Source organism: Eptatretus burgeri, chromosome 1 (assembly GCF_056783735.1).
Source record: "Eptatretus burgeri isolate ZD-2024b chromosome 1, Ebu_testis_v1, whole genome shotgun sequence".
In the NCBI taxonomy this organism is placed as follows: domain Eukaryota; kingdom Metazoa; phylum Chordata; class Myxini; order Myxiniformes; family Myxinidae; genus Eptatretus; species Eptatretus burgeri.
In genome coordinates, this window is record NC_140961.1 from 1,732,105 (window position 1) to 1,750,804 (window position 18,700).

The following is an 18,700-nucleotide window of genomic DNA, read 5'->3' on the forward strand; positions in this document are numbered from 1 at the left end:
GTAAATTGCTGCTCTCCTGAAACTTTTTGCTGAAAACTACCCATTATTGCCTGGAGAACAAGAGTCAAATGATATTCATCACATTCAATGGGCTTGGGATCAACAAAAATTGCATTATAGATTACATACTTTACTCTATTTTGAAAAGGGAACTGATAATCGTGATAATGACAAACTCAGAAAATGTAGTCAAATTATTGAACACTTCACTTTGAAGTGGCTACGGTTTACTGTCCACTACCATTCTACCAGGACACATGGTACACGCATACATCAGTCTAGTACAATACGAGTTTCTGAGCTCAAGTGTACTGGCTCTGGATCAAGAAGCCAACACTTTAACAAGTAATGGGACTTTGCATTTGCACATTCTAAGCTAGGCCGATATCTCAGTCTGTGTCTATTGCGTCTGTCTACTGGCATTCTCCTTCACTAGCACACAGTCCAGTGGATTGCAGATTAGCCTTCTTGCATTTGCAGCGGTTTCTACAGCCTTTTTTGCAGCCGCACAACACCAGCTCGAAGCAGCTTTTGGAAGCCTCAGGGAGTGTGGTCCAGAGCGGTTTGAAGGACCCGTGCAATGGACAAAGCTGCCTGTCTGGAAGGAGAATCAAATTGATTCTTGATGGAGGGTCCATGCAGCACCATATTTACCAGTGAAAGTAGCACAGGTGGCACAGCCTCCTGCTGGCAGCCTTCCTTGAACGAGCCAGTGAATGAGTTGGCTTCCTCAAACATGTATCGACGAACTATCTGTGAAGCTCGAGCGAGGTGAACTAATTCACTGTCACAGCCCAGCTCGCAGGCTTTGCCAAGTGTCTCGGCAAAGTCCTCATCAAATGTCAACAGGACATCTCGTCCTTTGCTCTGTGCCCGTAGGCCTGGGAGCTGGGCTAGTAGGCGTTCTTTCAGCCTTGTCGTATTCACTCTCGTGTCCAAGGGAACGCCAAAATGCTCCATTCTGTTCGTGTACAGGTTTGCAAGGTCGGCAAGTCTGAATACAGGAGATGTGTCCTCTTCCAGGTGAGTATCTTCAATGTAAAGGGCAAGTTCTGCCAGCACAATTCCGGAGACCACACTTTCATGACCAGTCTTGTCTTCAGCATTGACAGAGGACTTTGCGCGATTGTAGAGGGACATTAAACACTTGGAATGATACTTGACATCAAGAGCTCGCATATCACCCATGCTGAGTCGTGCCAGCAGTTCGTGGTCTCCAATTTGTGTTGCACACTGCCGCACACGCTGATCAATCTTGAAGGTGGTGGCTTCATGTAAGGTGTCCACACCAGACTGTCTGCAGAAGAAGCATGAGGGTTGACTAGAGGTACTTGATTCTGCACTGAGTAACCTGGTGCGCTTTCCTGGCACGGCATTGCCTTCACCAGATGAGCTGCCTCCTGCTGGCCTCTTCTGTGCTCTTTGCAACTTTGTTGTATTAAAACGAAGCATGCATCGTTTATGATAGACAGCTTTGTGAGCAACCAGTGCGGCCTCGATGCCGTCTCCTTCATCAAGTCTATCAAGCTGCAGCGTTCTGGGTAGTAAGCCCAACTCTCCAAACTGCATCAGATTCCCAGCCAGTGTCTTGTACCCACTCCCTGCGTTTGGGCGTTTCGTATTTTCTGGGCAAACAAGGGACTCTGCTGTGTCCTCCTGGCATATGGCACACAGTTCCCAGTTTGTGTTGGATGGGCCAACAGAGGCACGGTCCATGGAAGAATGCACTACCTGGAACTTCTTTGACATGGTCACTCCTGCTCGTGTTGACTCTGTTCTTGATGATTATCACTCCATATTCTGCAAAGACACAAAACACCTTGTTACCACACTAATACGACTTACTACTACTACTACTACTACTACTACCCAAATATTACCAATTACAACACCACTTCCACCACTACCACCACCACAACAACAAAATACTTCTGAACCTGTCACTGATGCTGTGTGCAAAAATAGATTTTCCGATAAAAATGACCATTTTTTCCCCAATACAATGGTTGGAAATATAATAAATCAACACAAATGACATTTGTATTGTTTTCCTTTGTAAATGCACATCACATGGAGTATTTATCACCTCTGAGAAACCTACAAAGAGAATAACAATGACAGATATCCCATGTTGTTAAAGTGGAATGGTGGCCATTTTGGAAAATGGCTGCCAAAGCTGACCAAGGCAAAATCTCGAGTGGCTTCATATCCAGAACTGTTCAGAATACATTAGTCAACATATGTACCAATTTTGGTGCTTTTATGAAAAGTCGAACAATTGGTTTGCTATGCTGCAGTACTACTAGTACCAGTAGGACCTTGAAGCACCACATTCATGAAAGCCAATAAAGATTCTGGGATTGGTGACCCCAAACAGTCAGGATAGAAGTGTCCATCGAATGGCTTCTGTTCAAACAAAATCTGCTTGCGCAAGAACAAGGCAGTTTGAACAGTCATGCAAGCTTCATTGTCACCCACTTCATTTTGACTTTTCAGTTCAGTCTCAATAGCCGTTCCAGCAGTTTCCTTTGAACACAACATAGACGCACGACCCCTTCCTTGACTGGCTTCAATTATTTCAGGCTCAATTTTCAATAGCTTCTCTTTGAACCTCGTGGAGTGAATGCTTTTGGGGTCAACAATTCTGCCAAGGTCCTTCATTTTAGTGGTGTATCGGACTTTCAGTTCGTTCAAAGGGAAAACGCGCTTTGATTCAACAATATATGCCGCCAACTCTGCAACAAGTGGATGAAAAGAATGTTCAGATTCAGACTGTGTTGCAGATTCAGCTCGCTCCACCGATCGTGCAGCATTTTCAAGTCTGACATAAGTTCGGTGGTAATGGGCGTCCATTGCATGCAAATCTGAAGCTGTGGCTAGTTTGACCAAGAGTTCTGTATTTCTGGTTTTTGTTGCCCAAGACTTGAGTTGAGTCGACAGCATCTGTTGAAGCTTTGTGTAGTCTCTCCCCCTCAATATTCTGTCTACACAGAATGCATTCCAGTTCAACACGACTAACAGTTGCAGTGACCATTGACCTTGTCTTTTTAGTGCTCTGCACCTCAGAAGTTCTTTTCAGTTTGAGTTCAGCACGCTTCACCATCGTTTGATTATAGTTCGTTCTGCAGCTTTTGTGAAACACAGCTTTGTTTGACAGCATGTTGGAGGCCTTTAGCACTTCCATACCCTTTGGCAGTGCATTCACATTTTTGAGATCATACAAGTCCTTTTCCAATGTCTCATATGAAGTATGAAATCACTTGATTGGCAGGGCATCGAACGTCCTCATCAGTCTCTTGCTGACACAAGCAGCACAACTTCCAGTTCAAGGACTCTTTAGATGCAGCTTCCATTATGTACTACCTTTACTTTTCAGCAGAAAACTGTACTTTACACCATGACCAAAGCCCTGAAAAATATAAAATGAAGACATCTTGGTTAATTCTGAGATGATGACAAAACTGAATGTGTTAGACTTCCTAATATTGTATTTATATAAAATTCCTTGAGCTGAGAAATATGGGTATAGACACCAGATTGAATATTCAGCTTGTTTGGTTATTGAGATATTACTGATTGTACTTTGCAAATGCAGCCATTTTGAATTTTTAAGAAAGTCAATGTGACTATCAGCAGAGTTCTTTACAATATACATAATTATATTATTGGATTCAATCAATATGAATGATACCAAATTTATCCTCCTCACCTGTTTGGTGATCAAGATAAGATAAGCGAATTGCTCAGGCATTGAGATGTGATTGTATTATGTTGCTAATGGCAGCCTTTTTTTTTTTTAGAAATTCAATACAGCTGCCATCTGAGCTATTTAAAATCGATTTCATCACATTCCTGAACCCCAAAAATATGGGTGTAGACACCAATTTTATCTTCCTAGCTTGTTTGGTTATCAAGATATCATTAAAAGTTAGTCATGAATGGTGGCCATTTTGAATTTTCGACTTATTCAAGATGGCTGCCACCTGAGCCCTTTGAGTTAGTCCATACGATTCCTAGACCCCATAAATGTGGGTGTAGCCACTGAAATGAACTCTCCAGCTGGTTTAGTTTTGGAGATATAGAATAAAATAGGTTTTCGATGGTGGCCATCTTGAAATCCAAGATAGTGTCCATAAAAGGGGTGTGTCAAAGTGCTTCCATCAATATTTTTTGATTGTCAAGGTCACTACTTGTGTGCCAAAATTCACACTTTTATCCGGATGTGCACACTTCTGCACCAAGATCCCCCACTATTAAAGTCAATATTTTTTGCCAACCAATGTTTTATTTGACAGCTGTGTTTCTTTTTTACTGATTGTGTAGGTTCTACAGAAAGAAGTATATCAGAAATGTCTAAAATGCAGTGATCTTCAATGTCAGGAAAAAAGAAACTATTTGTGGGCCTGTTTGGATGAAGAAAATTAACTTTCACTTCATGAGTGTCCTGAAAGGCTTCCATGATGCAGGCAAGCCACCATTTTCCATCATAGTGCACTGTGACATAACCTGAGAGTTTCCCGTTAAAATTTGGTGTAGATTTTGAAATAGCTGACTCGATACGGTGTTCCTCGCAAAGGCTGAATTCACGTACTTGAAGAGCAGTTTCAGAAATAGGGATGAAAGCATGAAGTTTTTGAGTTCCAGCTATGGTTTTGGCCGTTTTTAACCTTTCTTCCAGATTTCGTTCTTCCTCGTCATACGCCTCTTGGATCCCGTAACCAAACTTCATTTCATTCAAACCATTTTCAGCAAAGGCAAAAAGATCTTTTGGAGAAATAATTTGACTGTTGTAAGGTCTACGCAGGCTCTCATGTGTTGCTTCTCGTTTGACTGTACCGCCTATGCCATGTGAAGGGCCCTTGCCATGACTTGTGGCAAAAAATGCCATTCTGCGTCAATACCATACTCTGATTTGTGACGACATAGGTTTATGAAGGCTTTGCAATTCTTGTATTGGCCAGCGCAACTGTCTGAGAAATAGTAAAGTCTTTACATTTCCAAAGCTAGATTTCAAGTGTTCAATGAGCATTCTTTGGAAGAGGTGGACTGAGACAAGGTCGTGAGTATTACATTCTGATATAATCGTGAACGAATCGTGGTTTAATTTGCCATCGTCCGATTTGAAATAGTAAACCCAGGGGTGAATTGTCGTTTGAGAGCAGTTCCAATGGAATCCTTTTGGCCACATCATGTACGACAAACAAACAGTTCTCTGAGAAGTCTCCAATAATGACAAATTCTCCTTCACCGATTTCATCTTTCTTATTTTTCAGAAACTGAGATTGGGCCTTGGCAATGAAGTCGTGTCTCACTAATTTCACCGCTTGTTCACAGAATTGATTAATGAATTCTTCCAAAGGCAGGACCATGGAGCTCAGTTCAGATCTGTCGGTGGATGTCCACCGTTTAAACTGAATTTCATCAATATCCTCTCGTTCATAAGCACTCAGTAGCTCGGTTTTGAAGTCTTCAATTGATGGGCAACTTTCACAAGTTCTGAAATAACATGCCGGTTGTGCTGGGTTACAAACTATGCGTGCTATCACATGATGATAGCTAGGAAGTTTGGCTATCTGTGGCATTTTGGAACCAAACATCATGAGTTTCACATTTTGATGTATCGTAAATACACATACACTGTGTACCGCCTGAACCGGCCAGGACACACTCCGAGGGACGGAGCATGGCGAACTTCGCAAATCCAACTTTCAAGCCAGGGTTCTTCTCTTTGAATTTCTGAAACAGTTCCTTGAGATTGTTTAGTACAAGGCGCTTTTGAATTTTGTCTTTTCCATGTTCATTCCTGACCATTACACAGTCCTTTTTTCCCGGCATTATTCGGCTGACTTCATCACTTCGGTAAAATTCGGTTAAGGCCCGGTCACACCTTGACGTTTTAGCCAGCGATGGCAACGTGTTAAAATTTATGTAAAACGCTGGCTTACGTTGAACTTTTGATGTTTTTTTTTAAAGATTCGGACGTATTCATAGCGACTTGGTCTTATGTATAACGCATTGGTAACTACACAGAACGTTTCGTTGTGTTATAGATAACTTATACCAACGAATGCTGAACCTTTTGTCGGCCTACACAACCGATGCCCAACGATAGTCTAACTCAGGCATAGCGCGTTGCACGCATCGCCGACGATGTCGTGGCGTAGCCTATTAAAAGGCTGACGCACAACGATTCAAATCATAACTGCCGTAGAAATGGAAGGGTCAAAATCGCGGTCACACCTTGGCGATCTTGCCAGCGTATGCCGACATAACAAAAAGTGTGTCTAAAACGTTGGGGCACGTCGAATACGGTATGGGTAAGTTTGGTATGCGCGAGTAGAACGCTAAATACGCTATCATAAGTCGTAGTAAGTAGAGTACGTCAAGAAATTTTGAACATGTTCAAAATTTTACGACATACTCGGCGTATGACACACGTTCCGCATGCGATGGGGATAAGTTTTACACACGATATGTGGACGCTTACACACGTCCACAAAGGCTACTTATAAGCTACTCATAAGTCGAAACACGTCGCGGTAATGTCTTTTTTACGCGAAACTTATTTCTAACTTATGTTTGACGTGCTTTGAACCAATTCTTTACGTAGTCCCAACACACATCGACGTATGTAGATGTATTCCAATGACGTCTTCCGGTCGACAAAAAAAATAAATGAACGTGTTTCTAGGTTACAACTGCCATATAAAGACGTGTTCCCAGCGGTTTTGGGAATTGGTATATAAAAATGGTGTTCATAAAAGGGGAACCCAACAGTGTTTTCGAGTCCTTTTTGAGTCGATGTCCATGTCAGCAGTAACAGTATCAGTATCAGTAGTAGTAGTAGTTTGTTCATGTTGGCAGTAGTAGGTGGGTGTGAGGGGGAGGGTGTGGGTTATGATGGATCGTCCTTGCGTCCGCGTGTCCACGGGTAGGTTCATAGGCTGCCACTCAACGATTTAAATGGCTGGATCTCCACTATTGAAAGTAGACGCTTGCGCTCAACAATTGGATTTTTTTACACTCAACGACTTTTAAACGGTACCACTCAGCTAGTTTCATTGTTTACAATGAACGATTTAAATTGCTGTCACTCGCCTTTGTTTTTTTTTTTGTTTGTTTTTTTTTGACGCTGGGGTTTGGAAATTTGAAACGTTTCTTCTGAACGTGTTAAAAAGCTCAAACTCGACTATTTTAAATAGACGCTGCTGATGGACAATTGGAATCATAGCCAAGCTAGACATCGAAGTGTGAACATCCTAGTCATGCCCAAGAAAAGTTTGAAGAATGCTGCAAATAAGTGTCCTGGCCGTGGCCGTGGACGCTGACGCAAGGACGATCCATTATACCGACGTCTTTCAGCCTATGAGTAACTTAAAAGTAACGTCTGTCGACGTGTGGCAACGATCGCGTAACGTGCCAACAACACGTTAATCATAGGTAGGAAATAAGTTTTGGGTACTCGAAACACTACCTCGGCGTGTCTCAACTTATGATTAACTTACAAGTAGCATGTTGACGTCTGTCAACGATCGCAGACCGTGCCTACAAATTGTGGTCAGCGTAGCGGGACGTGGGAGTCATACGCCGTGAAATTTCAAGCATGAAAAAATTTGAGGACAACCGAAAAGTACAACGTTTAAAGCCAACGTACAACGACGTATGGCAACGTACTACGACGTATGCCAGCGTGCTCTCAATGTTATCAAAACTTACCCATAACGTATTCAACGTGTGCCAGCGTTTTAGAAAAAAATTCAAAAATTGGCATACGTTGGCTAAAACGTCAAGGTGTGACCGGGCCTTTACGGCGGATTTAACTTCGTCAGGCAATATTTTACCCTGTTTGGGATTTGGAGACGATAGCATACCATTTTCTTCCTTTAATTTTTTGGCTTGCACAGCCATTCTATGGGAGCAACTAAATTCACTCATCTCCCTCTGATGCTCATATTCCTAGCAAATAGTCAAAACTGAACGGCTCGAAACAACGTATTTTTCTTTCAGGCTTTTGATCACCTCTGGCATGCAGTTTTCATCACATTTTGACGCTGTATTTTGTGTTTTCTCCGCAGTGCTTGGTCCAGCAACTAGTTCTAATTTCTTTCACACAGAATCTTCCACTTTACTTCGCTTTTCAGGAACCTGGGTTCCTTTCCACCTTTCGTTTGTCAAATGGGCTCTCACCGATCATCGATAACGACTGGTTTAATAGGTCAACTTCTGCTTCTCACTCAAAAACCTCCTCGTCCTCATCTGTCAAAATAGATTCTGCAATGCCTTCGATAGTACCTTCTGATGATAATTTTGAACTGGTCGAAGATGATTCTTCAATACGCTCTGCTGACAACCGAGTTTTTTTTCTGCACGAAGTACAAAGTCTGTCATCTTTTTTCACCTTTGAAGAAAATTTCATCAACATATAATTTGACACATTGCGAAGATGTTTTCGTTGTTTCGTTTTATGGCAGCTGAACGGATCGCAACAGTATTTTCAGAACTCCTTTCGATCTTCAGTCGCCACACTTACTGCAATATATGCAAAAACTGAGATTAACCCATTTATAACTTAATTTGATGATGGTTATACAAAAAATGTACACTTAAAAATCAATAGACACAATACGCAGAATATTTTTTTGCAAATGATGCAATATATATATATATATATATATATATATATATATATATATATATATATATACATATACATATATATGTTAGTCCAGAGATGATGATTGTCAATTTCAGACATAAAGTCACCTGCCAGCAGGTGACGTCATTGGAACGATGACGGCAAACGTCGCCCAATGTCGAATCAAGAATTAGTGATATGTGGACCCCGAACAATAAAACCATTATCACACTTGAACCCATTGAGATCCCATTTTAATTTATGCTGAGGTGATGGAGTTTATGAAGGGGTATTCTCACACACACACAAAAAAAAATAAAATCAGGATCATCTGTTTGGCTGGGGGGGCGGGGGCCCAAGGTCAAATGGCGCTCCAAACTATAACTTTTTGAATTACTGTTTTGGAGTGATTTTACTTTACGCGATTCGAAAGATCTCGCTTTTACGAGCATTTTGATACCAAGATCATCCAAATCGGACCACTACAACCTGTGATATGGCCACTGGAAGATTGTGGGTCAACCGGGGGCACCCAAATTGGGGGGGGGGGCATAAAATGGGCCCCTTCGTCTGAAAATTGACTGTTTTACCGTGGATATAAGCACTTGCACAAAAAAAGCGAAATCTGAGACGATGTGTCAAAATTTCCCTGAAAAATGTGTTCACTTGACATGGAACAACCCAATGATAAAAAAGTATACTTCATTTTTATTGTGTTTAGTAAACAGTTTGGTTAGCATCCGAATCTGGAAAGCCAAAATGGATAATTAAAATATTCATAATCAGGATAATTTTTGTCAAAAATCATTTTAGATCACATTTTCGGCCCTAAATTACTTTATTTCGGTCTTATGCAGCATCCAATCAATTTGAAAATGTAATTAGCGTATTCCTTGACCTGAAAAACATATGAAATGATATATTACAAGCCTTATTAGTCACATTAGAGAAGGAAAACATGAAAAAGGTCAATTTTTGGCCACCATTTTGAATAAATTAAGGTTCTGGGTGTCAAAGGTCATCGGAGGTAAAAAAAAAAAAAATTGACCAGATTCGGATTCAGCATGGAAAACGGCCGTAGAAAATGCTATGCACAAAATTTCAATCATATTTACCCAACTCTCATTGAGGGCTCCAGAAGCACCCGAGTGGTCGTAGCAGCTCAACTTCCCACCTGAAAGCACACACAACAGAAACACATGAACATTGTAACAATATTGCTCAAAGTGACCTTATCTAATAACAGGGAAGTTAGATCTTGATCGTCCTCATTCCGGGTCAGCGTCTCACGTAAAAAACACACAAAATCATGAACATCAATATTCCTTATTAAACGTAAAGTGACCGTATCTCATCACAGGTCAGTCTGATCACAAAATTAACTTCACCATTCGTTTTCTCATGCATTGAAACCCCTAGAAAGAGATACTACATGATTATGTTTCTAGCGAGCATGAAAAGGACCCTGAGTACGACGCCAATTGTCACCGGAAATCTGTAGTCGCCATCGGAAGTCACTAATAACCACTTCCGGTCGCTTTGAGAGTGTCATAAATGGAGTCAGTATGATCTAAAACCCATAAAACAACCTAAAGATCATGAAAATTGAATGGTTATTAGCGAAGATAGGCGAGGGGTCAGTCCGGGGAGGGGGGGGTCCCCGGGACGAAAAAGGGCCCCCGCATGGGGGTTGAGGGGTCGGAAAATTTGAACCCCATCATTTTCCAGTAGCAGGACTTCAACCCAATACAGCCAAAAAAATCAATTTTAGCACAAAAATCCTACGGAAGCCGTTTCAGTGACTCTTCATACCACACTTCAAGTCAGGTTCCTCCTCTTCTCTCTCCTTACAAATTATGCAAATGTTGTTGTCATTCACCATGATCTGCAAAAAAGAAAATGAGGAAATGGTTGAAGAGAAAGCATTACTCATCTACAAGCCATCACCAACATGTACATTTCAGGGTAAACCATACATTTTCCAGCATGAAATGTGTTTTTCATAATCACCGAACTTGTAACAATGATACCATGGACTGTGATGCAGACATTAACATCAACAATCCAATGATTTGGGGTACAAAGCCAGGGCCCAGACCCGACAATTCGTTCATGGGGCACTCCCCCAACATATGAAAGCATGAGGTCCACAGTTGTGGTACTTTATACGTAAATAAACATTCTGGGCTGTAGGTACAAATGCTTCACCCCACATTTCATATTCCCATCACCAAAACAACGGGTTGTATTTGCTGGTGTCCAATAAAGAAATAAAAATAAAAAACCAAAACAACATTCTGAGTCTGCAATTGGTTCTCTCAAGTGTGAGACGCAACAAGGTGTTTACATAATTACCATGTGGTGGCTCGTATTACCTACAAGAGAGAAATTACTTTTTAAGATAAATAAATAAATATTCCTCATCTGTAATTGGTTCTCTTCTGGGGTGTGATAAATTTAAAACACAAAAATAAAAAAGGCATCATAATAACAAGGTGTTTATTTAATTACCATGTGGTGGCTTGTATTACCTACAAGAGAGAAATTACTTTTTAAAATAAAGAAATAAATAAAGATTCCAAATCTCTAATTGGTTCTCTTCTTGGGTGTTATATATTTAAAAAATAAAAAATAAAAAAGCCTTCATAATAACAAGGTGTTTATATAATTACCATGTGGTGGCTCGTATTACCAACAAGAGATAAATTACTTTTTAAAATAAATACATAAATAAATATAGATTCCTAGTCTGTAATTGGTTCTCTTCTTGGGTGTTATATATTTAAAAAATAAAAATGCATCATAATAACAAGGTGTTCATATAATTACCATGTGGTGGCTTGTATTACCTACGAGAGAAATGACTTTTAAAAATAAATAAATAAAGATTCCTAGTCTGTAATTGGTTCTCTTCTTGGGTTATATATTTAAAAAAAAAAAAAAAGCCATCATAATAACAAGGTGTTTATATAATTACCATGTGGTGGCTCGTATAACCGACAAGAAATTACTTTTTAAAATAAATACATCAATAAATAAAGATTCCTAGTCTGTAATTGGTTCACTTCTTGGGTGTTATATATTTAAAAAATAAAAATGGCATCATAATAACAAGGTGTTCATATAATTACCATGTTGTGGCTCGTATTACCGACAAGAGAGAAATTACTTTTTAAAATAAATACATAAATAAATAAAGATTCCTAGTCTGTAATTGGTTCTCTTCTTGGGTGTTATATATTTAAAAAATGAAAATAAAAATGGCATCATAATAACAAGGTGTTTATATAATTACCATGTGGTGGCTCGTATTACCGGCAAGAAATTACTTTTTAAAATAAATACATAAATAAATAAAGATTCCTAGTCTGTAATTGGTTCTCTTCTTGGGTGTTATATATTTAAAACATGGACTCCAATTAAATAGAGAAGGACTGGAACCTCCCATGCTCAGGGTTTGTAACTTGAGTCTGAAGGATTAACTTGAGTCCGGGGCTAAAATGACTTCTGGAAGGGCTAGAGACACGATCTCGGGATCCATATCGGGGTTTTTGAGGACGGCGAGTTCAATAGTGTCATTTTCAACACCACCTGAGGTCATCTTCAAGGTCAAAAGGTCACATTTCAAATTACTGAATTTTGGTATTTTTTGCCCGTTTGTGTCCAACTCATAAACGGTGAGAGATGGCTGATTGTAATAAGATGCAAGTGTGTAAAGCTGTCAAACTTTGATATTTATTGTCATATATCGTATTACATAAACATTATGTGCACGTCGCAACACTCTGCCTATTACAACTATGTCCAGGTCTAACACGAGTTGGAGAGCTTTTCTTGCCTCCTGGGACATCCCAAAGCTTTTTCTTTGTCACTTACATTGAGGACATGAGCTTTCAATAGAATGTTAGCTGAAGTAGTACATGCAGCATTACTACTAGCTAAAGGTGCATCTACAGAGGATAACTCAGCAAAATGAAATCGGCAACGCATTTTAGTCTTGTCATACAAATTATAGGCATTATGTACAAAAAAGACGGTTGACAGTCGGAACACTCAATCCACCTCTATTAAAATGATCAAGAAACTCAGATGACACCTCGTTACCATCTTTATCATCAATGATCTCCTCCATACTCGTGCTATCACCATATTTATAAACAAGGTGTCCAGCCAAATAAACTACTTTATGCTTAAGGGCATCGTCAGACCCCAAGAGATCCTGAGTGTCTTGAGGAGTAATCTTCTCAATGAGTTCACTTCGCTCATCTGGATTTATGGAAGTTGTACAGTTCTTGTCGCAATGAATCACACGAGAACGAGATTCGGGCATAATGTCATGCTTAATGAGTGTTTGCAAATTTACAATTTTAGCTGCAGCCATAATGTCAACTACGTCAATGTAGAAGTTTCCACCGCTTCAGTGCCTGGCTTGGCCGAAAAACTTTTCCAAGGCTTCATCTGCAAATATGGCAGGAAGAACGTAGTCAAAGTCTTTCTCTGCCAGAAGCAATTTGGCAGCATCCACATTATTACGTGTGGACACAGTGAAGGCTTCAGCAATTTGCCGAGTTAGCTTCAGCTTATGACCACCACCTCCTTGCCATGCGCAGGTAGATATAATTTGGCAGGCCTGCTCCAGCCGAGTGAAACTTGTACAGTCTGTTGTCCAAGGCTGTCTGGATTCGTCGTGCAGATGGATAGCTGAGAAACAGTCTTTCACGTTCATCATCTTGAACCACTCACTCACTATCTGGGTGAGGATGATTGTGCCTTCGCTGATGCCCAGTGAATCCTTGAAGGTCTTAAAAGCAGCGACAGTCTCGTCATTGAACACTTGGCATACCAATGGTACGCTCTGGCATTGAAGGGGCTTGGGGAAAACAGCGGTGTGCGTCATCCTGGTTAAGCGAATAGGAGTAGCCCAGTCGATCTCATAAACCTTCTGAATATCACTCCAGTAAGCTTTGTACTCATTACCATCTACGACAAATGAGAGCGTCTTGCCATCAACAGTAATCCAGTTGTTGCGAACATTTTTGAAAATGTGCACGTAGTCGTACACTAAGAACATAGATTGCTCTTGAATTGACAGCACTTGGCAACTTCCTGGTCCTCCAAGTTTTGAAAAAACACTGTGGTTGGTATTGCAATTGCCACATATCAAAGATATCACAGCACCGCCAGCACCAACTACAGCTGATGCAGCTTCGATAAGGAGTTCCTTCAGCCGAGCGGCAGTTAGTTTTTTGCAGGGCAAAATGCGTAGAATATAGTGTGGACCACCGAAATGGCAGGCAACTTCAACAACCATAGCATGTGAAGCAAGCATTTTGTGTTCACCACCCGCTGCTGCATTTTGAGCATATCCTACAACATGCCCTCCAGAAAATTGCAATGTCTTGACCAGGTTTACCTCGTCAAACATTAAATTGACCAAACGCTGCTGTGGTTTAAGCTGGTCGAACAAGGTTTTGAGGTTGGAGTCCTGCTGACTACAAGCAAGCATCTGTTTTACCTTTTTTGTTGATGGTAGAATGATTAAGCCGGATCGACGAATCATTTTGTATGCACTGGGTGATATGTTGTGAAGCTGCATTGCGAAAATCATAGTATCAGTATAAAATCAGCGACGATCAAGAGGTTTGAACATAAGATGCAGCTGCGACAGAAGGAAGGTGAAATGAGGAAGCTCTTGTGCCTCAGTCATCCAACAGAGCTGGCTTATTACAAGCTGAAGAATTTCCTTCCTTGTTCATTCATAGATGTTTACCTGGTCAGTTATGGATCTAATCTGGGACCATTTTGAGAGCAGGCTGTTCTTCTGCAATGGAAAAAGTCGTTTGGGCACCTCAATTCCATCTTTCTCAACTCTATTCAAGAATAGAAATCTAAAAGGTGAGTGAACTTGTTGGAAATGAAAGAACTGCTTGACAGTTTGTCCAGTAGCATCAGTTCTTGATAGGTAAAGGTTTTCCTGGTCTTTTATGACGTCAAAGCCAGGAAAATAGGAGCTGATTTTAGCACAGAAGTGGTCGAAGTCTTGGATATTGTCTGCAGCCTCATCAGCTGCCTACATCTTCTTAGCTCTTGATTCTGACGTAGAAGATGATGTTGGGCATGGGGCTGAGGTCACCTGCTTCAAAGCTGATTTCCGTACTCCAGGAAATATTGATGGGGGTTCTTTGGGTCGTTTGCCACCCCTGACACCCAATCACAATTGAAATGTGTCTCACAAATATACATCTCCTTTAAGCACCTCAAGCTTTCTTTCTCATTTGGCATTGCCAATATCCATCTCTCCCTCTCCTCAGGATCTTTTGGGAAGGATATGACCTTTACAAAATGATATGGCATCCCATCATAGTTTCCTCTACAACCAAAGCAGCTGCAACGACATGGAATATTGTCACCAAAGCAGGAAACGACACAAAGATCCTGTGAGATCACCAGCTGGACAGTTTCTGAAAGAGAAACAAACAAAACATATATTAGTTAACGATTATAGAAATCAGCAAGTAGGTGCAGTCGGTGCACAATGTCATGTTTTGTCATAGACTTTACAAAAGTTTTCCTCTATGAGTTAGATACAAAAAATACCAAAATTCAGCAATTTGACCTTGAAATATGACCTTTTGACCTTGAAGATGACCTCAGGTGGTGTTGAAAATGACACTATTGAACTCGCCATCCTCAAAAACCCCTCTATGGATCCCGAGAACGTGTCTCTCGACCTTCTAGAAGTCATTTTAGCCCCGGACTCAAGTTAATCCTTCAGACTCAAGTTACAAACCCTGAGATCGTGACGTTCCAGTCCTTCTCTATAGGAGTCTATGATTTAAAACATAAAAATAAAAAGCCATCATAATCACAAGGTGTTTATATAATTAACATGTGGTGGCTTGTATTACCCACAAGAGAGAAATTACTTAAAAAAATAAAAATAAATAAAGATTCCTAGTCTGTTATTGGTTCTCTTCTTGGGTGTGATATATTTAAAAGATAAAAATAAAAAAGCCATCATAACAACAAGGTGTTTATATAATTACCATGTGGTGGCTCGTAATACCGGCAAGAGAGAAATTACTTTTTAAAAATAAATAAATAAATAAAGATTCCTAGTCTGTAATTGGTTCTCTTCTTGGGTGTTATATATTTAAAACATAAAAATAAAAAGCCATCATAACAACAAGGTGTTTATATAATTACCATGTGGTGGCTCGTAATACCAACAAGAGAGAAATTACCTTTTTAAAATAAATAAATAAAGATTCCTAGTCTGTAATTGGTTCTCTTCTTGGGTGTTATATATTTAAAACATAAAAATAAAAAGCCATCATAACAACAAGGTGTTTATATAATTACCATGTGGTGGCTCGTAATACCAACAAGAGAGAAATTACCTTTTTAAAATAAATAAATAAATATTCCTAGTCTGTAATTGGTTCTCTTCTTGGGTGTTATATATTTAAAACATAAAAATAAAAAAGCCATAAAAACAACAAGGTGTTTATATAATTACCATAGGCTGTTCTGCAAAGGTAGTGGTGGCTTGTATTACCCACAAGAGAGAAATTACCTTTTTAAAATAAATACATAAATAAAGATTCCTCGTCTGTAATTGGTTCTCTTTTTGGGTGTTATATATTTAAAACATAAAAATAAAAAAGCCATAAAAACAACAAGGTGTTTATATAATTACCATGTGGTGGCTCGTAATACCAACAAGAGAGAAATTACCTTTTTAAAATAAATAAATAAAGATTCCTAGTCTGTAATTGGTTCTCTTCTTGGGTGTTATATATTTAAAACATAAAAATAAAAAAGCCATAAAAACAACAAGGTGTTTATATAATTACCATAGGCTGTTCTGCAAAGGTAGTGGTGGCTTGTATTACCCACAAGAGAGAAATTACCTTTTTAAAATAAATACATAAATAAAGATTCCTCGTCTGTAATTGGTTCTCTTTTTGGGTGTTATATATTTAAAACATAAAAATAAAAAAGCCATAAAAACAACAAGGTGTTTATATAATTACCATGTGGTGGCTTGTATTACCCACAAGAGAGAAATTACCTTTTTAAAATAAATACATAAATAAATAAAGATTCCTAGTCTGTAATTGGTTCTCTTTTTGGGGGTTATACATTTAAAAAGTGAAAAAGCCATCATAATAACAAGGTGTTTATATAATTACCATGTGGTGGCTCGTATTACCTCCAAGAGAGAAATTAGTTTTTAAAATAAATACATAAATAAACAAGTGAAATCCTTCAATACAGCACGTGTGGTGAATCAAATGAGTACACGAATGTTAAAATATGCAATTTATGCTTTTTCAGTTGAAAAACAATTAAAAAGCGTACTTAATATTTGAAATGTAAAAATCTTGTTATTATTGTGACAAGCACCTTTATATATAACAGAATCAATGAAATCGTTCGATACAGCGTGGCAGGAGGCCGCAAAAGAATGATTGTAAGTAAATTTCAACTACTAATGCATGACGAAACACTTGTTTATGGCTAATATTAAAGACAATGATGGCATAAGAAGAACTTAGCCTGGAATCCTATTGCATAACACTGCCCACACAACACACGTGATGTCCTTTGACCAATCAGGAGCAGTGCAGTTACAGTATCGTTTACTTCAGCTCGATTGGTCTTGTCCTGCACGTGATGTTTTTTTTTTCTCGTTCTTGTTGAATCTGAGATTATTTTTTCGTTCTTGTTTTAAGTAAATTTCAACTACTAATGCATGACGAAACACTTGTTTATGGCTAATATTAAAGAAAATGATGGCATAAGAAGAACTTAGCTTTCTGCGATCGGTGCGAAATGCCATGGTGGATGGAAATGACGTCTTTCGTTCGTTCGTACATGAGGGGAGGGTTTCTTCGTTTTGTTCCGTCAAGCAATAAATTAAGTGGTTTTCACATATATAACATTAGTTTCACAAATTTCCATTGAAATACTCGGGTATTTCCGTCAATTGTCGCCATTTCCGTCGAGGTTACGCACTGCATCAACCGGACGGCCGTCATTGGCTGTCTTGAGGCACGTGGGGGGGGGGGGGTGAACGGGGGTACGGGGGGGGGGGGACACCGGACCCACCGGAGACGTGGTAGACAACGCCGGGGACATTTCAAACTCGGTGCAATTGTATACAGCGCACGCGCTGTAATAAAGATTCCTAGTCTATAATTGGTTCTCTTCTTGGGTGTTATATATTTAAAAAATAAAAATAAAATAGCCATCATAATAACAAGGTGTTAATACAATTACCATGTGGTGGCTCGTATTACCGACAAGAGAGAAATTACTTTTATAAATAAATAAATAAATAACGACTCGGGATGTATTCTGTGGTTTTCTAGAACATTCCAGCGGCCGTTGTCCACCCACGAACTAGGGTTCGAACCATGAAGGGTTCAAACCCACTCTCTGAAGTGGGCTGCACGCACAGACCATGGAATCCCAGGTACCCAGGACGGGTCCAGGACTCAGGTATCCGAGCTTGCTACTCTACCAGCAGCGTAACGCCGACTCGGCCACCACCAACACCGAGAGGCTGACTAACCGCTGGTCCACACAAGGCCTCATTGAGGCCTGCGCACGAGGTCCATTAAAATCCCCCACGACGGACTAAATGTTCCAAATAAACAAAATAAAATGAACAATTTACATTTTAAAGCGATTTACAAGAAAACAAAATCGATGTATATAAATATAATATATAAACCAAACCGAACAAACACCGTCACCGACCTCAAGACATCACGTAAATAGAGAAGAAACAATGAAACCTTCCTGAAGGGACTTTTTACTCGACTCCTCCTACAATGTGACGTCATGGGAAGCGACCAATGAACGTCAACCTTCCTGAAGTTGTTTTATACTGTACTCCTCCTACAATGTGACGTCATAGGAAGCGACCAATCAACGTAACCCTCCGAAATATCCCTTCAACCCAGGTTGTCATGGACATATCATGTATTTCATAAAATCCAAAAATAATAATACATTTTAAATGAAAGAGTCAAAACCCATCACGGACCATTTATT

General features: G+C 39.7%; 1 protein-coding gene across 19 annotated transcripts in view; it reads right to left on the minus strand.

The window, feature by feature from the left end:
- Positions 1 to 18,535, minus strand: part of LOC147033767 (uncharacterized) — a 36,618-nt gene extending 18,083 nt beyond the window's left edge. For 4 of the 19 annotated variants that reach the window (XR_015055317.1, XR_015055311.1, XR_015055303.1 and 1 more), the window contains exons 1-4: positions 18,404 to 18,530; positions 10,448 to 10,520; positions 9,751 to 9,809; positions 655 to 1,800 (exon numbers count right to left, since the gene is read on the minus strand). Coding sequence is in view for 1 of the 19 variants with exons in the window: in XM_085870592.1 (XP_085726718.1) it covers positions 1,789 to 1,800; positions 9,751 to 9,809; positions 10,448 to 10,520; positions 13,383 to 14,243 (1,005 nt within the window). In the remaining 18 variants the exon portion in view is untranslated. Of the gene's footprint in view, positions 1 to 472; positions 1,801 to 2,309; positions 3,410 to 9,750; positions 9,810 to 10,447; positions 10,521 to 13,382; positions 15,097 to 18,403 lie in introns of those variants that run through there. The other 15 variants (XR_015055294.1, XR_015055292.1, XR_015055289.1 and 12 more) reach the window with 9 other exon arrangements.
- Between the last annotated feature and the right edge of the window lie 165 nt (positions 18,536 to 18,700).